Source organism: Pholis gunnellus (genome assembly GCF_910591455.1).
Source record: "Pholis gunnellus genome assembly, chromosome: 21".
NCBI lineage: Eukaryota > Metazoa > Chordata > Actinopteri > Perciformes > Pholidae > Pholis > Pholis gunnellus.
The window spans coordinates 11,375,854-11,400,552 of record NC_136548.1 but is presented as its reverse complement, the minus strand read 5'-3'; the positions used below and the strand labels follow the sequence as shown (position 1 = coordinate 11,400,552).

At 40.1% G+C, this 24,699-nt stretch overlaps 3 protein-coding genes across 8 annotated transcripts; 2 read left to right on the top strand and 1 right to left on the bottom strand.

Annotated features, from left to right (window-relative positions):
• Positions 1–422: 422 nt before the first annotated feature.
• On the top strand, positions 423–8,610 carry casp7 (caspase 7, apoptosis-related cysteine peptidase). Its single transcript, XM_079182054.1, has 7 exons — positions 423–529; positions 724–839; positions 3,489–3,640; positions 3,719–3,847; positions 5,289–5,464; positions 5,792–5,930; positions 6,023–8,610. Exons 2-7 carry the CDS (start codon positions 724–726, stop codon positions 6,247–6,249), a joined length of 939 nt encoding a protein of 312 aa, XP_079038180.1. The 5' UTR covers positions 423–529; the 3' UTR covers positions 6,250–8,610.
• Positions 8,611–9,404: 794 nt separating this feature from the next.
• LOC306713265 (E3 ubiquitin-protein ligase TRIM21) lies at positions 9,405–11,911 on the bottom strand (the record flags this gene model as incomplete). The annotated part of the gene is made up of 5 exons (XM_079182918.1): positions 9,405–9,982; positions 10,165–10,333; positions 10,556–10,783; positions 11,658–11,753; positions 11,900–11,911. 5 exons carry the CDS (start codon positions 11,909–11,911, stop codon positions 9,405–9,407), a joined length of 1,083 nt encoding a protein of 360 aa, XP_079039044.1.
• Positions 11,912–12,164: 253 nt separating this feature from the next.
• LOC306713124 (pleckstrin homology domain-containing family S member 1-like) lies at positions 12,165–24,195 on the top strand. Of its 6 annotated transcripts, none has more exons than XM_079182720.1 (17): positions 12,165–12,224; positions 13,691–13,775; positions 14,243–14,280; positions 14,995–15,092; positions 15,195–15,313; positions 15,455–15,589; positions 16,183–16,258; positions 16,371–16,400; positions 17,222–17,275; positions 18,121–18,192; positions 18,338–18,456; positions 18,649–18,699; positions 18,820–18,945; positions 20,157–20,270; positions 21,000–21,095; positions 22,365–22,500; positions 22,602–24,195. In XM_079182720.1, the coding sequence occupies exons 3-17, from the start codon at positions 14,256–14,258 to the stop codon at positions 22,671–22,673; spliced, it is 1,323 nt and encodes a 440-aa protein (XP_079038846.1). In that variant the 5' UTR covers positions 12,165–12,224; positions 13,691–13,775; positions 14,243–14,255; the 3' UTR covers positions 22,674–24,195. The 6 variants fall into 6 exon arrangements, with proteins under 6 accessions (XP_079038846.1, XP_079038845.1, XP_079038848.1 ...); XM_079182719.1 differs by having other exon boundaries at positions 18,335–18,456; XM_079182722.1 differs by lacking the exon at positions 17,222–17,275.
• Positions 24,196–24,699: the final 504 nt, after the last annotated feature.

The window sequence follows — 24,699 nt, the reverse complement described above, 5'->3', positions numbered from 1 at the left end:
TTGACACTAACATATAAAAACGTAATACATTATGTCATAGTTTTACTTAGCTTCTTCATGTAACAAATAGGGAACATCTAAATGTAACATCGGGGTTTAGGGAACTTCTGTAAACTAGGGTTACAAGTACAAGACATACAGTATTTTTCAGTAAATCAGGGACTTTATGGTAGTCAGCCAACTAAAATGGTATGGGGAAGCCTATTTCTTTACTCTTATGACGTATTCTCATGTTTTATCAACAATATTTGACATATGCATAGGCTGCATATTCTTTATTCTGCTTATTACAGTTGTATATCATACCTGATATGTTTGATAAACTGTGGAGTTTGATAACATGCTAATTTCATAGGTTAATATGAATATGACGCAGGGCTCTGACGCAGCGCTCTGGCGTAATTACGCACTCCTGAGAATACGTTCAGCGTACTTTCGCTTTCTCAAGTTCTCTAAGGAACAGAAACTTGGCCGAAAACCTTTGGAGAGGAAAAAAAGATCCACAATCAACTTGTGTGCAGTACTTAAGGTGACATAACATATTACACGAACGAGTGCACGTTCATGCTGTCTTAACCGTTTCTAAACGGAAAACTGTTTTTGGCTGACGCGTTTCTAGCGCTGAGCTAACTTAATCAGACACTCGGCTAACAAGTTGGATGTAACAGGGGATTAAACTGGTGGCATCATATACAGTAAATACATCTGTTAACCTGACTGCAGATGGCTGGAGAACCTGCTGAGCCAACTGATCTTGGAGCTGAAGTGGAGGAAGTTGAGCTGACGGGAGACCAGACAGACGCCAAACCTGACCGCAGAGGAAGATTTCTGATCTTTGGGTGACTTCCTTTTTCAACATTTCCAGTAGTCTGAAGATGTGAAGACATACATCATTGAGAGGAAGTCCTGCAAAATATTGCAGCTGTGGTCCTATTTATCTCACATTCTGTTTGTTTTTTCTCGCTTCCGCCTTTTCGTGTTTTCTTTCGTGGCAGTTTCCTCCTCTGTTCCGATTTTCACCCCTGGCATTGTTTTAGTGCAGTTGTTTCTCCAGTTTAGGAGAATCTGAAATCTGAAACTGTGATTTGTTTAGCCAATTATATATTTCTCATATCTTAAATGCACATATTTCTCAAGTGATGGTTGTAGAACTATTGCTGTGGTGCTATACCACTTATAAATAAACTATATGTGCACACACACTCATGTTTAAATACTCAAACATTTACTTATTCACAATGACTAATAACAAGAGATGAAAAACGTCACTGTGGTAAGATTGCGTGTAACACGAGAGCGCCACTGGTTTGAAAGCTTGAAAAATATCAAATTATTACCCTTGATTTGACACAGCAACCCAGTTTTGGATAGCCTAATTAGTGTAACGGGGCAAGGAGCTTTGAAATGATGTTAAAGTCAATTTTGGGACCGATGTCAGTCCTCAAGTGGCTGCTCAAAATTAGACTGTGTTACAACAAAGTCTAAAATTGTGGATATGTTCATCCAGTATGATAACATAGAATGTGGGCCCTCTGTCCGCTTTAAAAGTGTGACAGTGACTCTGTTTGTTCCTGTTTGATTCACAAGGTGGCGCTGTGAACCTTTGCAGTGGGGGAACATTTGTCAACTGTTTCTCCCAGACAGTGGTAATGAAACAAGAGCCTGTGTGCTCTGACTGGCATTTACATTTTAAAGAAGCATCTGTCATTTTAGATTGCAACCAAATAAAAGTGCCCAATAGGCTGAATTGATTATAGACAACACGTTGTATATCAAGGAGTTACGTAGGCCTACTCTGCTGAATGGTTTGTTTGTTTGCCACTTAGTCGTGGTTATCTGGTAGCAAAGATGACCTCCATATTTAGAAGTATTACATAAAACTGATACCAATTTATCTACAGTACTTGCGTGTGTGTCTTTCATTAGAAAGTATCTTTTGAACTGGTTGGATTTAGGCTAAATCTTGCTTTCAACCAAGACTGTAATGATTGATAACTAAGATGTTCTATTGCATATGTTGAGGTGTTTAGCAAGCAGAAATAGATGTTTTTTAGTTGTACATCTTCTTGTGCATCCAGCTCTAAAGTTGATGGTGATAAGGCTCTCACATGTATGTGTGCCGGTACAGGTGGATTATGTCCCTGTCAGCAGAGGAGCAACTTGTTGCCCTGTCTGACCTCAGCAGGCATCGAGGCACAGGGGCCATGTGTGAATAGGCCTTTAGAAAGCACTGGTGTGGTGGCGAGGCTGCTGACTCAGGGGGCTCACAGTGCGCCGCCCCTGTCCTCAGCACCCGCTGGCCCAGTCAGGTGTCCATCCAGTACAGAGAGCATGTCAGTATCCTAGCACACAGCCAAAAATTAAGCTGCCAGATCTGGAGAAACAAACTTTTTTTGGGGGCAAAAAAAAAAAAAAAAAGGAGACAAAACCCAACGCATTTCAGATGCAGAGTGGCGTAGCGCTTAATGACGAACCCAGGTAAGAAGGACACAACCGCCTCGTATTCCTCTTCACCGTCCTCCCACCTGCTACTCTTTCTGCCATGCCCAGCCCACAGCAGGGGGGGGGGGGGGCTGCAAAAAGTTCTGGATCACATGTTGATTTGTATATGGCTGGGCTGCCTGTGAGTATGTGCATGAGACAGTTGGTGCGCATTGCCGTGCATTGTTCCCGTGTTTGAGTAACTTGATGACGAGGCTCTTCTGGAACAAGCCTGGATTTTCTGAGCCCCTAACGGGTCACTGTTGGCTTTGCTGTCTGGATGCATCTTTTAAAGAATGGAAATATGACAGGTCTTTGAGAAGTGCCTCCCGTGGAAGATTTACTCTCGCTCGATCTGCCTTGACGTGGTTAGGATTTTTTTTGTATCTGCACTGAGCAACAATGTTCTAGTTTCTTCTTTCTTCCGATGGTGGATTACTGCGATCAAATGTGGCTGTGACTTTAATGCCTTATTTGAAAATGTATGTACTCTTTGGTTTCTGAGTAAGTGGATCAGAGTGAGTCAGTTTCACGTGAGTTTTCTTTGCATTGGAAGTCTTGACATTTGCTTATGATGAAGTAACTGTTACGTGTGGAAACATTTGGGCTTGGCTCTCTAAGAGTCGAGAATATTTTATTGAAAATGTTTCACTTTTGCAAGAAGCTGCCATGTAAGATAAGAAAGTTAACATTACGGAAGTTGAAAAATCAAATGGCCTGTCCATTTGTTGTTATCATCATTGTTATTTACATCCCTTTTACTGTTCTTATTTATTTTTGTGTGTGTTTTTGTGTGTAATAATGTCATAGATTTGATTTATGTGACTTGTATACATCAACTTTATGTCCACACAAGTCGCAGGCTTTCAAAAGACCAGCTGAACTTAAAACATTTAGCATTAAGTACAGCTCAAAAGTAGATAAAATTGCAGAAATTTAAATTTCAAACAACGCTACCATGAAGTGTTAACTGTCCGTGATTCCCTGTTTCTCCCTGACTCTCTTAGTAAGAAGAATAAGGATGGCAAGACGCGGGAGCAGGACTACTCTTCTGAAAGCCATTACAGAATCGTTTCACCAACATTCCAGTATAAGATGAGCCACCAACGAGTGGGCAAGTGCATCATCATCAACAACAAAAACTTTGATGAAAAGACAGGTACGGCGAGACATGTTTCAAACACAGTGTATACCTGGTTCAAAAAGAGCGCGTAATCTGAGCAGATTGTCTCGGCAGGGATGAATGTACGCAACGGCACGGACCGAGACGCAGGAGAGCTGTTCAAATGCTTCAAGAGCCTGGGCTTCGATGTCTTCATCTACAATGATCAGACATGTGAGAAGATGGAGAGTCTTCTCAGAGAGGGTGAGTAGTGAAGTCCTTACACTTTACATGTTTCTTTCATGGGGGTAAGTAACAATGTTGAACTAATACGATGCCAATACCGATCCTAACAAATAAGAAATAGAGGAAAGCTTTTGGAGATGCCGTAAAAACATTTTCAGTGGTGGAAGGGGGGTTTCTTGCTTCATACACATACTGACATTCTAGTCACGCCGTAAACAATCATATAATCAATTGCCAGTTTATTAATACACCAAAACTAATGCGGTCTAATCCAACGCTTCTGCATAGAATCCTTCCACCGCAAAGGTGATAATGGAGAGAAGTTGATTTCACTTTGTGGTCATTTTAGAGGCTCCAGTTTGTAGTGCTGTTTAGTTGTATTTTGTTACGTTAAGAGGAGAACTCCTTATATTTAATCTACTCATTTTGATATATTATTGGATGGACAAACATGTCTTAGTATGGCACAATACAACTGAATCAAAACAAGTTGAATAACAACATTCATCATTCTTAACTTCATGAAGACAGGATTTATTGCAGGACTGTTGTACCTCACTTGATTAGTTTAAGTATCTGTATCTAATAAACTGGCAGTAAAACATAGTACAGTGATAGTACTTTCAACAGCATCTTGGTTACCCTATTTTATTCATGTGAAAATGTTTCAATTTTAAGAAAAGTTAAGAATCTCAATACCAGACAGACATTAGCTCTGCCGGATTAATTCGCTTGCAGGTTGCAGTGGGATCTACATGCACAAGTTTGCACTCAAGAGACTCTTGAGTGCTGTTATAGTACATTTGTTTCTTAAAACCGCCAGGTCAGACAGCCGCTGGGGCTGTTGTAAAAGTAATTAAACACATCCTAATGAATTTGCTACCAATTTGACCAAAATATCAATACTTTTGGTGTAACTGATAAGAGCCCTTGCACATCCACTGGCTAGGTCTAATAATAAGATGGACAAGTCACCTCTCAGGCCATACGCTCTTGGGGAAACAAATGGATTTTTTTGTTTATTGTGTTATGATATGACATTTTAATGGCTTTTCTTTTGAATCTGCACATATGTTGTCCAGCTAGCAGCGAGGCTAGCTGATAGTCAGTTTTTTTTTCTCAGGTCCGACCCTCATTTAAACGCTGCGTCCAAAGCAAGTTACCTCGTCAACCGCAGAATAGATGCCATGAAATTTGCTACAGCCTTTCATGGTCCTCTTCGGGTTAATCCTAATTATTTTGGTGACCCCTTGACCTTTCTTTGAGTGTCAATATCCTGTCCCATTATAGTGCGCCCAGAAATTCAAAAGTCTAAATCTAATTGGCATTCAGTTTAACCGGCACATTTCTGTTCCCTTCCGGATCCCTAAAATGTCAACTTTTCACACAATATATCTCAGTTTAATGAGGCCTGAGCCGAGCTAAGAGTTGAGTGTTTGTCTGTGTGTGTATGGGTCAGCCTCGGAGGAAGACCATAGTGACAGCTCGTGTTTCGCCTGTATCCTGCTAAGCCATGGTGAGGAGGGCATGATCTACGGAACGGACGGAGCCATGCCCATCAAGTCCATGACCTCACTGTTCAGGGGGGACATGTGCAAAAGCTTAGTCGGAAAGCCAAAACTCTTCTTCATCCAGGTACGAATTTCTGAAGAGTTTCATTTATGAAAGATGGTGTGATATAAAAACATGTTGTACAGTTGTAAATTATCTTGTAGATTTGTGTCACGTTCAGCCCTTTGGACCCAAATGGTCAAACAAACATGTAACTTAAACGTGTGTTTTTGTTGAGAAGACAGATTAAAAAGGCTTTCAGTTGCTGCCCACGGACAGATGATAGCTAATGTGTTACATTTTGCCCCATCTCAGCTTTTAAAAACAGTTAATTTTGAATTGCTTCACCAGGTCATCGTTGAGAAAGCTACTCAGGATCACAATGAAATGTCATTTCATTTACTTCACCAGGCTTGCCGGGGTTCCGAATTTGATGACGGTATACAGACAGATTCGGGTCCGCCAAACGATACCCTGGAGACGGATGCAAATCCAAGACATAAGATCCCTGTAGAGGCAGATTTCCTCTTTGCTTACTCTACTGTGCCAGGTAAACACAGTTTCACGTTTAAGTAGTGCTGTGCTGGATGTATCGGTTGAGACAGACATTAGTTTCAGTGCTGACTCATGTTGATTTTCCAGGTTATTACTCATGGAGGAACCCTGGGCGCGGCTCCTGGTTTGTTCAGGCGCTCTGCAACGTCCTCAACGAGTTTGGCAAGCAGCTGGAGATAATGCAGATCCTGACACGGGTCAACTACATGGTGGCCACCAGCTTTGAGTCCTGGTCTGAAGACCCACGCTTCAGTGAGAAGAAGCAGATTCCCTGCGTGGTCTCTATGCTGACGAAAGAACTGTATTTCAACTGAACGCCAGCCCTTTCTGACTGACTGACTGACTGACTGACCGACTGACTGACTGACCGTTTCAGGTAGCGACTTAGCGTTAAAAGCATTCAGGGATGATTCAGGCCCAGCATGACACTGCACATTTGGAGCACATACGACATTTTACATGTGTAGTTGGGCCCGAAAAACAAGCACTCCGTGAGAAAGAAAAATATTATTAGTGGCACTCCGCGTTCATGTGCTGATGGTGAAACTTCTTCCTCTTCTTCAGGTTATTCTTCGGAATAATGGCGTCACATTTGATCTGATCTTCTTTTGACAGGCATGTGAAATATCCATGTTGTTCCACCAGCCCGGAAAAATTTGCTGCCACTTTTTGTGGGTTTGGGGGAATCATATCTGAATATGAGTCTCTCCATTTTCCAGCATTTGCAATAGATGTCGAAAAGGAACTGTAGAGAGTGGACAGGAGTCTTCCACTTAAATATGGCTCTTGTATTTATTACATGAAATGGGTTTAAAAATAATTAACATTTAGTGGTCTGAGAGATCAAATGCAGCCCAAAGCATTTGTAAAGTGTAATTATCATTGCACAGTAAAATATATTGGAAACCAGGTGACAGTTGAATGTTTTAAAAGCCTATAGAAAGTATATATATATATACCCACCAGGAAAGTGATTAGAGTGTTTAAAACCCTTTGATCACTATAGGAATTGATGAGGGAGCGGCCTTGATTACAAACCATGTCTGATGCATGAGAGGGGGAAAAGCATCTGGAAAATGGATCAGATCATTTTCAGCTATCTGTGTTTCAATGTTTTCAGTTGTCAGATACCTAAAAAGAGATAACAGAAAAAAGACAACACTCCAATGAGCAGAAACATGTGACGATACTTTTGCCAAAGGCTCAGTGTCTCAGCCTTCCTAGCAAGTTTTAAGTTGGTAGCAGCATGCTGGCATCCTCAGGTTCTTTAATGTCCCATGACGTGGGTTATTGTAATGTTAAAGAATGTCATATACGTATGGCTAGGAAGGTGTGATCTTTTGCTGTGTTGTGATTAGTTCTATGAGATCTTGGGTCAAGTGCATAGTATATAGTCCACTCCCACAAAAGCAAGGATTATTTGCAATTTGCCAATTTTATTAGCCTGATGTTGAAGACTTCACTTGCTTGTTGTTCACTCCAAAGGAAGTGAAGTTCGTATATTTGCATACAATCAAAATTACGCACTCGTCTTGGTCCAACAAATCAGTTTATGAATTTCCCTTTTTTTAATCTTTAAAGTCAGACATTCCTCTTTATTAACTTTGATGAATAAAAGGACACATGCGGTATGATTTTTACACTAGAAAGAGAACTGTCAAAAACTGTGTCATGAATTTGGGAAATATTATATTGTGAAGCTGGACTAGGGCCCAAACCACATCATTTCACTGTATATTAGTGTTGTACATTGTCATAACATACACTACACTCTGGTAAGAGATACCCAGCAAAGTCTTCCTATTTGTATTTTTTTTTTAATTGACCTTTGATTTAGAAAGACCCAAATCATCAAGAAAGAAAAAGTTTTTTTAAAACAATTTTGCATAATTTAGTACATTTATTATTATGATGGAGTTTTGTGGTAAAATATAAAATATGTTTTATATTGTAGACATTTGCTGATGGTCATTTCAACTTGCACAAAGTTTGTTACTGCAAATACGCTGTGTTAATGTGCCAAAGTCTGTCAATCACAGAGGCAGCTATTACTGGTGGTGACAAGTCTGAACATACACAATCCACATGTCGGCAATACACAATCTTTGTTGCTGCAAAGTTTTTACATTATTCACACCATTGCATGTGTCAGTAACAGGGGAAAAGTTAAGCAAGAGCTTTAATTTGTCATTTTATTTTCCCCTTTTCACTTGTATTTTTAATCAGTTTTTTTTTATTTTATTTTTTGATAACACTTTTACATCATATTTCTAGTTGCCAGAATGTTGGTCAATGTTGGCTTAAGTTATAGACATGTCCCGTTCTACACCAAGTGCACTTGTCCAATACAGCCACAACTCGACACATGGATCTCTGATCAGCGGTGTGGTGCCCAACCTGTGCTGAAAGGAGTGTTTGCTCCACTTGTTTTTGATTGGAATTGAGGGAGGGAGAGAAAATATTTTTACGGGGAAAATTTTAAAATGCTTTCTGGTGTTAAATGCTGTTGTCCTCAGGAATATATTTGAGAAGATTTGGAAAAATGAATGAATGAATTACATTGAAAGTTTAATCAGGCCCAATTTATTTTTCATTTGGGGCAATACCTTGTATAATTAACTTCAAAAACAGAGGAATGCTTATGTAAACACTTTATTGTATTAAACATAAATATTCTCTAATGAGTTTTGTTTCATATTTCTTGCACATCTGTAAACACAGACACAATAAAACAGGTTTTACACTGAATATTGCCGAAAACAAATATTGAAGACACTCAAAATGTAGTAGTTTAGACTTATATATATATATATATAAAAAGAAAATCCATATAAAAAGTTATAACCACTGTTAGGTGTAATTTTCAGCAACCCATACCAGTAGACAAACATCCTCAGCTTTCTGTTATTTGTTATTTTTCTTTACTTTATTTTTCCAGCTGTCATAAAAATACCAAAAAAGTAACATCTGATAAAACAAAATGTGCGGTGGACGAACCCATTGTTGGTTGTGGTACTTTCAGTGGATTTGTTGACCATAAGAAAAGAAAGTGTAGAATATCACCAGCATTAACCTTGAAGTACAATTTGATCCAACTTATTAATCGACTGTCCAAAAGCAAATCTATCTTACCAAAGTATTACTATTTCTTAATTAGACTTTCTTTGCCAACTCAACTGTCTTTTTCAATTCCCCTGATTCATCATTAAAAAAAGCTTTTGAAAATAAACGCTTCGCAGTATGCACAACAGCTCTAACGTCATGTTAGCGTTGGTGTGTCTACTACTGTATTAAGAAAAACGTGAAAAGTTAATTCCTTCAAGCAAATTTAGCCTTGCTTGACACGCACATTACTGACAGGTGATCTGGTTTCACAAGTTAAGAACGTCAGATCAGGCAACTGTTGCGCATGTCCCACAGCGCAACACATTCCTGTCCATTTGTGCCGCTGAGGCATTCCTGCTCCACCTCAGAGAACAGGAGCTGATCGAGAGGCATCGCAGATCTTGAGGGACTTCCAGTTTGTGCCTTCGTTGTCGTGACCGGGACACAATGCTTGATGTAGGGTGTCAGTGAAGGTCCCGGCGCAGAAGCAGTGGAGGGGGGTCACAGTATCAGCCCCAAGAAAGCACACCAAACCCCCGGGGAAGCTGCAGTACACCCCGATGCGAGTGAACTGCTTTCCTGCCAGCAGAGGCAGCTCATGCTGGACACCACCATGCCAGGCTGTGTAGTCTCCATTAAAGTACTCCACACACCAAGACTCTTTGCCTCGGCCCAGCCAGGAGTCCTCCTCTCGGCCCTTGCGCGGAATGCTCGGGTAGGTGAGCCCCAGCTCCCAGTAAGTCTTCCCACTCACATCCACCTCCCAGTACTGGCGGCCCTCACTGAAGCCTTGCTTGCTGATTACATTCAGGGTGGTGTCAAAGCGGGTGGGGGTCTCTGGGACATCCTGCCAGGTGTCCGTGTAGGTGACTGAGTCGCCTTTGGGAGAGATGATCAGCTTTGGGTGGGCAGTTTCAGCTTCGAGGACAACGTCTGCTGCATCTGTGTGACAGACATCAGGAAGATTCAGTGTCTTCTATGAAACCAGTCATCATGTTCTCCCCACAAGTCCACAATCAACACAAACAGCGTATAATAATCAGCAGTAACTGTAACCTTTGACATAGCCAGGAGAAAGACTGCCTCACATGTCAATCTACCTGTTTTTTTTTAGGTGAACTCACAGATCTGAAACAGCTTCTTGGTGACAGGGACCTGGGATCTGATGAACAGTAGCAGGTTGATGGTGAGACTCAGTAGTTGGTCATTCTTGAACTCATCCATCTGAATCATGTCGGGGTCAGTCAGCTTCAGAGTCTTAGATATTCTAGTTTCAGACAAAACAAAGAGTTTCTACTTGCTGAGCTCAAACTTAGGTGCTTGTAAATTCATATTTGTATCAAGCTTTGAATTCCTAAAATGTAAACATACCTTTTTTCTGTTTCTGCATTCTGTAGAAGGTTTAAAAAGAATAAATCGTTACTGCCAAAACAGCTTGAGGCAAACAGTACAATTGATTAAAAGCAACATAAGTTGCATGAAATCTGAAGTCTTTGAACTTGTCCTTGTCTTAACCTGAATATCAATTTTCTGTGTATTTACTTGGGCGCCAATGTTAGAAAGTTCCTGGTCCAGTTCCTGAGTGAGGTGGTAGCAGTCCTCTATCCTGTCCTCCACTAACTTCTCTGTGGCCTCGTACTCGGTGTCCAGCTGGGACAGTGTGATCCTAAGATCCTCATCCAGAACTCGCTTCATGTCCGCGTACTTTTTCTTAATTTTCTCCTTCACTGCGTTGGTCTTTTTCTAAGAATGAGAGGGCCATGGGAGTTAAAATGCATTTGTATTAGCAGATTACAGTATATGATCAGCAAACCTAACTTTGTGAACCACTGATATAATCACCTCTGAACACAATAGAGCTGCAATGGTGGTTTGCATGGTTTTCATTTCCAGTCCGATTTCTTTTTTTTCACATAATTGGTCAATTGATTGGTCTAAGAATGTCCGGAAATAATAGAAAACGGTCTTTACAATTTCCTGAGTTGATGTCTTCAAACTGCTTGTTTTGCTTGATCAACAGTCTAAAACTCATAATAATCAATTTACTATCAAATAAAATGAAGAAAAACAGCAAATCCTGACAATTAGTTTATTATCAGTTCAGCTCAAAGTATGTTGGCTCGTATGGAATAATATCTACAGAATAAGTTTTCATACAGCAGAGTCCACAGAATGCACAAAACCAAAATAAGCCAGTTTTATGTGAAGAAATAATCCATTGTTGATGGAACTCATTTAACCTTGAGAGTGAATGTGCTGCACCACTGTTAGCTACAATCAAATTAAACAAGTACAACAAACTATAAATCCCATCTCCTCAGGTCACACAACACACATCTTGTTTTTAGGACTATGTCCCGAGGGCTGTTTTGAAACATAATGCTCACACACAGTGACACTGATGGAACAGCGTGGACCTTAATCAAACTGTACCTCGTCTCCGAAGTTGAACAGGTGCAGAGACTGCCATGTATGATTTTGTAGGTGTTGGCTACTTGCCTTCAGGCTAAGAATTAAGGTGATAAATTATCAGCTAGTGACAGATGTCAGCTATTTGCACTATATTGTATTTCTACTCACAACAGAACACTGGTAGAAAATATAATAATAGACTTACTGTTATCTCCACCTGCTTAGCTGCCAGCTTTTTCATTCTATGGGCGATGCCATCTCTTTGTCTCTGCAGGTGCTGCTGATGTTTCAGGAGAATCTCCTTTGAAACACAGACGGGCAGATAACATGAAAACAAATAAAAATATCAAAAACTGCAGATAAAAGGGCGTTGGGTCAATAGTGGCATTAGCTTTTCTTCTAAAAAAAAGTGAAAGTGCTTACTTCATGTGTGGCCTTCCCTCCTACCTTACTGCTCATTTTCTGTGTAGTAGTGCAGACTAAACTCCACTGACTGGTGGCAACACGACCACAAGGGTTTTTATAGGCCTGTCACACACGTGAAGGCTATGTTGTGGGGGGGGGGGGGGGGGGGGGGGGGCACATTTTGGCCTTGAGATATCTGTCCTGGTGCTCTTACAAGCACATGCCTTGTTTTATTAAGGAGAGGACATGAATCTGAACTCTGAAGAGAACAGGGAGGAAACAAAGATTCGGGCAGAGAAGGGCAAACGCAAGGGCAAACTGTCCGACTTGAGGAAGAGTTATCCATGTCCGACTAAAAAAGAAGCCCGTAAGAACTCTATTAATACCAACATGACTCTGACCTTGATGTATGTGTGTAGGTGTGTGTGTGTGTGTGTGTGTGTGTGTGTGTGTGTGTGTGTGCTCGTGGCCTAGATGCACATTTGGGGGAGTTTGTGAAGTTTAAGGGAGATTGATGTTGCTTTTGTATCTCATGGATGATTCACATATAGTGCTTGATCACAAGGGCACGGTGACTGAAGTGCATCTTCACCCTGAGCCAGTTACATTAGTCTCAGACAATGCCTGTTAAAACTCCTTACCGTGACCCGTGTGACCTTTGCATAGCACAAATGGTCTGTGCATATGTGCAAGCGGGGAAACTGATTGTTCAAACTGACATGCCCATTTGCAGGACAATTTCCAAATCAATGATTGCTGAGACAACCACTATAGAGAGAGAGACGCTGAGAATGTGATGTAAAGGCCTCAGCTTCATTATCTGAAATCTGAAACAGATCATTTAACTGTCTGGATTTTACCTCCAAAAACGTCAGTGAGAAATGTTGCTTCTCTTATAAAGCACCTGTTAATCTTTTAACAAATCATGTGTTTCTATGCTCCAATTTCTGAATATTAGCCTAGCTATGAACATATTGGTAACCCTTTACCCCCCCTATGTAAACATTTAATAAATGGTTTATAATACACTATGATGTAGTTGTACACAGATATATGTGTTTATTAATTACTTTTTCACCAACCAGAAATAAAGGCTGGGGTATAAACTGATTATGAATGACAATATAGGTGTAATAATGTCAACTGTGTCTGTATAGCAGAGGCAAATTCTGTACTAAACACTTAAAATGTATCTGTGTATGCTTACAACTACATTATGTTGGGTTACAACCCTTTATCAAATGTTTATATAGTGCTTATGAAAGCTAAATAAGAGGGTTAAAGTTAAAGTTTGTTAAAGTGGATATCAGTCCATGCCAGTGAGCTTTCACTTGTGACCACTGTCACAGATTTTAATAAATACAATCGAGACAAACACATCTACAGTTCATGAAGTGATGACTTGGCGTCTTCATAAACTGTTATTTGTAGATGCTTTAAAAAAAACATACAGGAGTTTAAATGGCCCAGTAATTATCTGACTTCCTTAAATCTGACATATTTGTGAACTGGAATAACCCACTGAACAGAATTACCCTACAAATGTCACCTGTTTTTGGGGAACATTTAAGTCCCTGTCCCTGCTACACTCATTAGTCTTCATGAGATATCAACCTATAAAGCATCCGGTGTCAATAGTTGGCATCAATCTTTTCTTTTGTCTCCAGAGCTCTTTAATGTGGTGCCTGCCTTAAATGCTCATTGTCTTTCTTCACAAAGACATTTCACTGCATGGAATTCTACAGCTAAACAACAGCGCAGGTAGACCTTAAAGCAACTCCAGGAACCAGAAACTCCAGTTCCCGGCATGAGTATATTTTTACTATCTAACAGGTACCGGGAAGCATCCAGCTTCCTCATGCTGCAACACTGAGTCAAAGAGAGCGAGGTGAGCAGTATCTCTCAAGGTGCTCCACAGGTAAGAATAAGAATATTATGTGTTGTTTTTGCTGTTAGAGCCAGCGTATATAGTGAGTCATGTGTTCAAAATATTTGTCTTTCCTGCCGTATTGCTTTGTGATGTGATACGAAATTGAATATGCGTCCACTTGCCAACACATGTTTGATTCCGTCTTCGAAAAGTGAGTGCTGAATTGTGTAAAAGTTGACAAAGGCCTGAGATACTTAGACTTTGTTTTTGTTTTCAATAACGGCAGATTTGCCTTTACTGGAAAATATCTATAAATCAAAGATAAGAATGAACATAACCCTTAACGTTGCCTGTGTTTCGTGTATAGAGCTCTATTCATTCTCTGCTTTGACCGAGGCGTGAGCCTATTTAAGACCTGCATTGTTAGTTCAAAAGGTGAACTATTTCCTTATGGATATTTTTATGCTGTTTTGAGGTGACAGAGACTGATACATTCCTGTGTTATTTTTGTTTAGGTGTGGTGTCACAATGCATAAGAGCCAAAAGAGCACAAGTAGGTAATCTTCTTTGAGGTCTGATTTAGGTGATAAGTGTAGTTATTTACTGGAATCTTTGGTACTGCTTACGAAACAAAAACAGTTTTTACAGCTGATCTTGTCAAGTCACAAAACATCTATTTGAGAAGGAAACCTGGAATGTGCTAATGTTTTTTTAGTATTATTATTGTGTCGAAAAGTGAGTACAAAACAAGTGAAGACAAGAACATGAACACATATACCATCCAATAAATTATTCAAAGTAAGACAGGGACAAAAACAAAGGGGACAAAACCAAACTGAGGAGAATAACAGGTTTAGACGGATGAGTGTAAGAGCGAGAACCGGAGGTCCAGCTAAAATGTATATAGATGTGTGTGTGTGTGTGTGTGTGTGTGTGTGTGTGTGTGTGTGTGTGTGTGTGTGTGTGTGTGTGTGTGTGTGTGTGTGTGTGTGTCCATCTTGTGTGTGATCCGGTTAATGGGTGAGTGAGGGGTCGATTAAGGTCATTATGGGGTATATTTTCATCAACAAGCCACCACACACAATAGATCAAGGGGTTAGATGGGGAACTGTGTTATGAGATTTATTGGGTTTGTCATGTGTGTGTGCGTTTGTGGAATGACTGTAGAAAAAAAAAGAGAAAAAGAAAAAATATATATATATTTCTGTAAACAAAAACGATTTTAACAAATTGATCCCAAAACATCTGGCTTTGCTTGTGACCTTAGGCGGAAATGCGGTGTTCTACAAACCGATCGGAGGTACGACGGAAATAAGATCTGGATACCTGCTCAAGTCTCCTCCCCAAAAACGGTTGAAGACAGAGGTGACAGAGTTGGCATGATGGATGATTTGCAGCTCTCTATGTGTGTATGTGCGTTTTATTACATTTCTTTTCTCTCTTTTTTTAATCATGTTTCTCCTGCAGAAATCATGGAAGATGCGGTATTTTGTGCTGTTCAAAGTCAGCGAGCAAGAGCACCTCCTGAAGTATTTCAGGAGTCCAGAGGACAAGGACAAGCCCCTTGGAGGGATTGAATTATCACAGTATGTTCTCACAAATTCACTAATTAACCGTATTTAATGGCGCTCAAATGCAGTTGAACCAGCTTTGTTTTTGAGAGAAGATCCAGCATTACATTTTAGTTTTTTTTTCCAACATGTATGTCATTTGTGTCCCTCTGTCAGAATCTCACTCTTGTATGTGAGCCCTGAAGACCACCAGAGATGGAGTTGGGTCCAGAAGAACCTCAAGTGCTCCCCATCCTGTGTGCTCTACATCAGGGCAGCTGAGCGGGACTACTTCCTCGTCGGTGAGAACAGGTCAGTCAGCTGTTTTTTTTTTTTCTTCCATGCATTTTACTACACTGTACTGTAAAAACTTTAATTTCAAATCTTAATTAAAACCCTGTCATCAACAGCCTGGACTATTTCATCACAGTTTGTCTGGGTATTTAATAAAACAACATTTTGTTCCAACCAAATCATCGTGCAGAAATGCAGCCATTTAAATCAGGATACATTTTTTAAGAGTTTGGTTTGGGATTTTCGTGACAGATGCATGGATTGCATTAATTTAAAAGGTCACCAGGATTCAGGCCACACAGCTGGGTCGGCCAGTTCACTTCTCAAGGCCCCCGCTGACACCCCATAAAACACTTCCCCCATGCTCTTCACACCATCGACTATTTTGGGAGCTCAAACAATCAAAATTTAGTTATGATGTTGCTTTTCTGTTTAGTAATTGTCTATCAGCTGATAATGGCTTTGCCTTCCATTCTGCTCACACCAAATTGCTGCTTAAATGTTCACTATTTCTACTCTATATTTGATTCCGGAATTGAATTTTAAAATAAACGTAACAGCCATAATTTCAAAATGATGTTAAGTGTTTCATTTGCCCCGCTTGCTTCTAGTGAGGAAGTGGACGGCTGGTTCTCCGACCTGTTTGAAGCCCTGAAAAACCGGCCACATAAATGTATGAGTTCAGAGGTACATTGAAATTCTAGTTCTTTATCATGTTTTGTAACAGCTTATTGAGACCAAGAGTCTCTTACACTGCATTTGTTTTTATCTATCATGTTTGTTTGTTTTTCTACGAAAGGAAATGTCTAATGAGCAGCCAGCACTTGAGGTAAATATTTAAAGGACGAACCACATTTACAGGAATTGTTCAATACTTTGGAAAATACGTTTAGTCATTTCGTTATAGGCAGTTATAGGTGAGAAGATCGATGGCACTCTTATATTATTACAATACATAGGCACTAACAGCCAGCTAGCTCAGCTTAGCAGTAAGAATGGAAACAGGGAAATAGCTCGCCCGGCTGTGACCAAAGGCTAAAAAAAAACCACCTACCAGCTCTATTATCAGGTTACATCTTGTTGGTTGAACAGTACAAACAAACAAAGTTAGTTTTTACAGTGAAGTATGTGCTGAACTATGGCTGGGAACAGTTGCAAGACAACCAGAGGACACTCCAGGAAGTCAGTGCTCCTGGATAAGAAACAATTCCAGTAAAACAATGAAAACAAACATATGAGACATGGGAGGCAGACTGTGTTACCTTTGACCAGAACCAGTCTAGTCTTTCTGCTAAACTAAGCTCAGCTAACAGATTGTTGGCTCCATCTGATATGAGAGTGATATCAATCTTCTCTTGGAAAAAAAAAAGCATATTTTACAAAATGTTGAACTTAGGTTCATGTTTTTTTCACATTTCTTGTTGTCACCTGGCTCAAATGAATGCTAACAAGTTTTGTCATCCGACAAGTTGCTTTTATCTTCTTTTCACTCGTCTTCACCCTTTATGTCCTGCTATCCACCTCTTCCTCGATTGTCACAACGCTTGCTCGGTCTGAATCCCCTCAGTGTCCCTCGCGAGTGCAACAAGCAACCACTGATCCACTTTCTATTTGACTTTTGGAATTACACTTTTCTTCCTATTTTACCAGGTTTTTTCAAACCACCCTTCGCAGAAAAAGAAATCTGCAGCTGTGCCTGTTGAGGTCGGTCCACAATGTTGCATGCCTTGCATCAATTTGGCTAAATGTTCTAAATGCATGCATACTGTCGGTCTGGTACAAACGACATCAGTCAACGGCATTCCTTTGTGTGAATATATTTGGTGCGTTGGTTTCTTTTTGTGTGGGGAAAGACGTGAATCCATGTATCCTCACTGTTGATCTGTTTACATCATTGCAAATATTTGTTGGGAGCATTTCCACCTTTGTTTGACAGAGGACACTGTAGAAGAGGAGAAGAGAGAGAGAGAGAGAGAGAGAGAGAGAGAGAGAGAGAGAGAGAGAGAGAGAGAGAGAGAGAGGGGTGTGACATGCTACACAGGTTCCAAGATTGGAATTTACCCCGGGACGTTCCGGTTATATGGCATACGCTCTAAACACTCCGCTGAGAAGGCCCTCCATGTCTATAGAATGTTGAAACCACCTGTAGCTACATTAAGCCATCATAGTAAAGAAATACAAATAGGGCTCTAACTCATAAGAACATTCCATTCTGGGTGTTTTCGGCGGTTTAGTGCCAGAAATTCTCCCAAAATGTAAGAATTATTAACACAAATTAAATATAAACCCAGGTGAACTTATGGCAGGTGCTGTCATTGTTCTTATCGGAAATTCGGATCAATTTCAGTGAAATAACCCCAAAATATCTCAAATACAGGTCTTCATTCACTCACTGTTACCTGACCCATCTATAATTGAGTATCGCTTAATGTATAACCAATGCATCTAACCTGGGGACACTGAGATGAATGGGCTGACAGCAACATATACATATATATATCTCATAATTCTTCCTTACGGTGCTTTAATGTGTGTGTTTTCGTTCACAGGCAGAGTTGAAACTTCGGTCGTTCTCTGATCCGTCCTCAAATGCTTTGAATACCGACTCTGAAAAATCAAAGGTGTGACATCTTAACTTGATTGTAATTAGTGAACACAAATCTCATTCAAAGGATGATTTCTCTAAGAGTTGTCAGATGATGGGGAATTGGAGGTGATCTCTTGGTTGCCTACAGTATGTCATATTACTTTGTGATTGGCCAGCAGGGTGAAGATTATGCCAAAAGGCCTTTATCAGAGCCTCTGAATCCAATCTATGACTATCCGAAAGCCTACTTAACACAAGAGAAAAATGCCTCGACCCGTCGCAGAAGCTTGGACTCAGTGTGAGTGTTGATTATTGTATATGCGACAGTGTATTGATCCGATACATGTTATTATTTCCAGTTATAAATGGACAAAAAGAATCCCATTCATCCTCACTAGTTCTACTTTGTTCAAGTGATACAAGCTGAAATTGTGACCTCTACAGTATCTCATATTATTTGTCTGTTGTTTTGAATATCTGTCCCTTGCAGATATGAATCAATGTTCGAAATTAGAGAGAAAGCACGAGTGGCACAGGCAGCGTAAGTTTGATTTACAGAGTGAAAGATCTCTAAAAAAAACAAATCAGGTTTCCCAATAATGATGATAATTGTTTATTATTGTTAAGACTGAAAGCAGATCATTGTGCCAAATGTTTCTAGGGACCTTGAAGGTGAGAAGGTTACCCCAGGCACCCTGATGAGGTCTGTCACTGAAGTCTTTGACAAGCTGAGGACACAGCTTTCCCCACTGCCTTCATTCGATGAGGAGACAGCAGCTGAGTACAGGTAGAGCTGAGATTAATTGCAAGGTTGCTTTCTATTTTTTTTGTGGGCCGTGTGTATTCACCTTGTCTTCAGTGCCCTATGCTCTTTGTATAACGTGTTTTGTCCGTGCCCTAGATACAGAAATAGCTCAGTCGTCAGAGATAAATGCAATCTCATTGCCTCAAATACCTAAACTGACAACAATGAGGGCGTTACTTTTACAGCACAGAACTGTTGACACTCAAGAGACCAGTCAAGAATCTAAGAAAGGCAAAACCGCAGAGCCTGTTTGGCAACTTGTGTGCTTGACTAAATGCATATCTTTTCATCTTGTGTAAGAGGTTTTACCCGAACAAGGTGGCACTGATCATGCAAATTTAAATACAATTGAGCCATGTAAATATGTGGTAAATAGACCTTGTATGGGATCATTGTAAATATTAAGCTGTAGTGTAAATGTAACACAAGATAGGGCAGTCATAAAGTCTTGAAGCAGGACAGGCGGGAAGGACGCAAATGCATACTCCCAGACGAGCAGATACTGCCAACATACTTTAATAAAGAAAAAGTCGTACAGGTTCAAAAGACGGGCAGGTACAGCTGGCCGATACATGGAAACAAAACTCATTACAGCAACAATAGACGAACTGACAAGCAACAAAGTAACAGAGGTGTTATAAATGGTGACTGACTAATTAGGGGAGTGAGCAGGAAGTGTGGTGAGTGCAGGACGAAGTGGACAGGTGTAACTGATCAGGGCGTGGCCAACAATCAAGAAGGCGGGAAAACTCTCAAATACAGGAAGTTAAACAAGCAGAAAGCAGACTACAAGAAAAATACCAGGACCGTGACACCAACTCAGTGGTGCTCATTATAAAACAATATCTTGATCTCCTTAGCAAACATTAGCTAAAGTTAGCCACCATGAGCTAACAGTCATACCAGACATAGTAAGACTGAAGCTGGAATACCCTTGCGAGGAGGGACTTGTTGTTATGAATCAACTTTACATCTGGAATAATTCAGATGTTGTTTCATACTCACCGTAGAGCGCTGGCCGTGGTTCCTGCTCCGCGAAAGCCTTGTTGTGGTTTATTCCCACTGTCTCTCCAAGCTGGCTTATGGACTTTTGTTAGATGTTAACCAAGAGTTCATCAGCGACTGGTAACCGAATGTAACACACGCCAATATCTGATGTTATAATCCCATCATGCCGTTACTTGCTTTTGCAGCGAAAGAAGGCGTTTTACGTCAGACTTCAGCAGCAGCTCCAGTGACAACGATGCCATCTCTCCTGTAGAAATGCTGGAGGGACAAAATGTGCAGACACATAGCTCTATTGAAAGGTGAGATTGACCTTGAATCCAAAGAAGTAACCACCAAGTGGGCGCTATCACCTCTCTTGTAGTAAGAATACACTACAAATAGGGACATTTTATGTGGGGTGTAATGATCAACTGAAGCATAGAGTTATCATTAGTACTCATTCAATAGTTGCTTTACTTTTAATAGTAATAAGACACATTTGAAACACAGACTGAGGTACTGTCTGCTTTTGCTGATCAGAAAGTCAAAAACAGCTTTGTCATGGTTACAGAGAAGAAAAAGGTGACTGGGTTAAATGAGAACCCGGAGAGGAATGCTGAGATCAGCGTTGACATGTTGCTGGACTGGTTAGAGTGGTTTATGAAGGTTTGATGGTATGCTTGATGATAGTTCGATCATAATAAGCAGTGCTCGACATTAAACACTAGTAACTCAGGCGACTTTGCCCGCAGAATTTTAAAGAGCTGTTCAGAGGAAATTAAAAGTCCATATCTGTACAGACACTCTAGTTTCCACTTTCTTGTTCACCACATCACAGGCTGACCGGTGTTTCTTGCACCTATGATCCATGGAGTTATCAACTTCTAGCACTTCACTAAAGATTTACTAAAATGAATATGCAACTCAAACAATAACTTCAGGAAAGCCTTTCAAGTTCAATTGACATTTTTAATTGAGATTTTGGCTTTTATCTATAGCAAAGCCATACAATACCCTTAATAAAGCTTTTCTTGTATTTTTCTTTCAAGCCTTGACAACATCACCATCGGGGAGAGAGATCTTTTCATCCGGCAGGCAGATTTGATAAAATACCTTACGCTAACAGAAGTGGATGGGAGACCATGGTAAGTTTGAAATAGGAACACTTACTTCATTGCAGTGTATATATAACAAAAAAAATGTCAGTCTCAGATATTGGACTGCTTTGATTGAGATAAGTGGAAAGGCTCCACAAATGATCCTGAACACATTTGTATTCATTAATATGAATGAAACCCTGCAGATGCGTTTTAACATTCCCTGCTGTCATCCCAAAAATCAAGCATTTCAATTGTTTGAAAACACGATACTGCACGTCCTTATTTCCACTTGAGAAATTTGAGACAGACTTAATGCTGCACGGCAGGGTCTGTCTATAGACTCTATTCATTTGTGGGGGATGAGTCAGAGCATTCAGCTGTATTGTGTGAACATGTGGGCATGTATTTATACTAAGATCTAGTAACTGCTCTTGGCATTAATCGCACAAAATCCAAATTCTCAGGATGTAGAAAAACAAGATGGGTCTAACAAAGCAAGAAAAGTCTGCTGAAGCACTTTAAGTGTACCCATGAGTGATGCTTATTTATATGAAGATGATTAACAGGGGAAAGAAATATTTTCACAGAAGCGAATAAGACGTCAGGGTTTCCAAGGCCAAAATAACAAACAGCAGAAGCCACACCCACTAGACAATAAAAACTCCATTATTCTACTGAATCAAACAAAAAAGCAATATTTATCTCCCCAACTAGCCACAAAATCTGTGAAAATTAGTGAAATAAATAGCAAAGAACCCCTACAATGCTTGCTTATTAAAAGTCACCAAGACTAACAGAGACAAAGGATGGAGGAATTAGCAGAGCTGGTGCTTTCAAAGACAACACAGTTTAATGATTTTAACACAGCAACAGACAGACCAAGACTGGTTCTGGGAGTAGATATACAGCTCCGCGGATTGTTGATTGAGCAAGTGAAACGTGACCATATCTATTTCATCAGACGTGTGAGAAATAGACGCGGCTGAAACGTCTCTTGTGTAGAGAAGCCATAAGACATAGGCTACATCAAACCTGCAGTAGAAAAGACAGTAGTAGATATCTGCAGATTATGACAAAGACATTTACATTTTCAATAGACATTCAGTGGCCTCAGATATTAAATGCAAGGTGGTGCTGATTATAGGGGCCCAGAGCTGGAAAGGGTGCCCGTTAGTTCCAATAGAAGGAAAATATGGAAGTATTTGTCCATGACATGGATGTACACAAACTGAAAAGCACATGTCAAATACTGTCTGAATGAGAGCAACAGGATGAAACTAAAAACCAGAATGTGTGATTGTGTGTGTGTCACAGTGTGTCTGTGTGGACAGGCCAGCCACAGACAGTGTGCCTGTTTCACAAAGGAGACCAAATTCTGGCAGTTAATGACCTGCACACCGGCAGCGTGGAGGAGTTCAACATGTACATGAGCAAGTGTCTCAAAAATGAGGTACGGTAATGTGGCAGCACACAAAACACCAACTCAGCATCCAGGATGTGACGATGGATGTGTGACGAGTCCTCTGACCGGTCAATTATTTCTCGTTTCAGGTGAAAGTGACCATCCTGCGTCTACCTGGAGGCCAGCCTCTGCATTCACCAAACTGCCCCTGCAGTGAGTGACCGTTAGATTTGAGACGGTTATTTTCACAATATGTTGGTTTGCACCGTGTATTGACCACTTTAAATAACTGACAGTATTTTTCCAGGGCTGTGGGCAGTTCCTATAAGTCAGTCAACATACTAGTTTACTCGATTTTAAACGTCTAGAGAAGCTTAGTGATTATTTGATGATTGTAAAATCTCATTCACCATGACTCGCATTATATGTAAAAAAAAGATCAGATCGGTGTGTAATCAATGATTTGCAGTTTCCACAGAGCGTGATTTATGATGTCATTCATTGTGTATTGTATTTACTGCAGGTAAACTGTTTTTTTCTCAAAAGCGGTCCCTAGAAGGAAACAAAAGGCAGAGGTTTTACTGAAACATATTTCCTCATCCCGCCTGTATGACGCGAAAGACAGACACAAGCTCCTGAGCTCGAGAGATAACATGTTGATGGTACAAGGCGTGTCGTGCAAAAATTGTGAAATGTGCACAGTTACTGTATATAGACTTCTGTAAGAATGCTGTTTTTAAATAACTATCCTCCAATCTAATATGACTAGGAGCTACAGCGCTCAAGTGAAGAGCATGAGGATGATGTTCTGAATCAATATGCATGATCCTGAAGAAGTAATTAAATAATCATTTGGAAAGATCCATTGTTGCTACAAATATTTGTGTCGTAAGACTGTAACTGTCTGCGTTGCATGCCTATGTCATCACCCAGCAATGCGGAATCACTTCCAGTTTGCTCAGTATGTGACATGTGAATGAAAAGCCATGCCAGTCTAATGACGCCGACTTGAGGACACAAGTAGAACGGTACATTGTATGTTAAAATGCCTTTCTTGTATACATGTTGTGGTTATAGAAGAAAAAAGGGCATACGTCCAAATTTTCCTTTCCCAATTTATCTCGAGAATGCTTCGAAAGTAATTAGGGGAGGAGGAATAACAAACGGATTAAGGAAGAGATCAGTATTTCATGTTGTCCACACCTCAGGAGTGTGAATTAATATGCAGACAGAATGGGGATGAGCCTCAGGCTGTTCTTCACCTATTTCTCTCCGATAAGAAGCAGAAATGGTGACTTCGACAGCTGAGGGCAGTTTGCTGTTAGGTCATTTTTTAACATAAGTTGGAAAGATGTTTTTATCCTTTTTAAATTACATCGGGTGACCAATGCCACTCCCGGACAAAGACAACATCAAATAGAAATGATCTACATAGCCTGTCCAGTTGAAGTGCAACAAACCGGTCAGAGTTTTATATTTAAAGTGCAAAATGATATCCACAGAAGACGAGGATAAATCTAGCCTCCAAACCCTTAACATCAGATGATCTGACATTGTTAATATTCCCATGACATCATCTCAGCCTTTCAAGTTTAAATGGAGCTATTAAACAGATATGAGTTCTGACAAAGAAATGATTTGATTTATGAAATGATTTATTTCTCAGGGCTATTCTTCAACTGTGGTGCTCAAACTGTATGCTGGATTAAAGAATACACTCTTTGTAAGGGTGCAGCAATTGCAGGTTGTACTGTGACACTGAGTCTGTGTTTTATTTGTAAAATGTTACATTTTACCAGATTGTTCAAACACTGACCATTTGCTTTTCTTCAAAAGCCTTTTCTGAGACCGAATGCAGTTTATGCAGCAACATTTCAGATTTCACTGGAATTGTTACTAAAACTATGCAACATCATTCGACTATTTCCATTTCCTTTACTTACAAAATCCATAAAATTAAGTTTAAGCTTCTTATATGAGCCACACACCACACATTTAAGTTTCATTATGTAGCTTCATGTTGGCATTTCAAGTGTCCTCTTACTCCCAAAGACATTCTTATATGTTTGACCAGTTTAAAAAAAAATAAGGAAAAATCAGTTCATTATTGTATTTGGTGAAGCACAAAGTGAGAACAAAATTTCCTGGCAGGGCACAGTGACTTCCTGTGAGTATTGCTTAAGGCTGGTGATATCTATTTTCTACTGTCTAAGGTCTATTTGACCTTTCTGGGCGTTGACCACTGCT

What these genes read in the sequence shown, in the direction of transcription:
- casp7 (XM_079182054.1), top strand. Translation starts at nt 724, where the DNA reads ATGGCTGGAGAACCTGCTGAGCCAACTGATCTTGGAGCTGAAGTGGAG. An exon ending in GGAAGATTTCTGATCTTTGG is followed by an intron (nt 840 to 3,488) that starts GTGACTTCCTTT and finishes TGACTCTCTTAG; the next exon opens with TAAGAAGAATAAGGATGGCA. An exon ending in CAAAACTCTTCTTCATCCAG is followed by an intron (nt 5,465 to 5,791) that starts GTACGAATTTCT and finishes TTACTTCACCAG; the next exon opens with GCTTGCCGGGGTTCCGAATT.
- LOC306713124 (XM_079182719.1), top strand. Translation starts at nt 14,256, where the DNA reads ATGCATAAGAGCCAAAAGAGCACAA. An exon ending in CCGACTCTGAAAAATCAAAG is followed by an intron (nt 18,193 to 18,334) that starts GTGTGACATCTT and finishes GTGATTGGCCAG; the next exon opens with CAGGGTGAAGATTATGCCAA. An exon ending in GCAAGTGTCTCAAAAATGAG is followed by an intron (nt 22,501 to 22,601) that starts GTACGGTAATGT and finishes TTCTCGTTTCAG; the next exon opens with GTGAAAGTGACCATCCTGCG.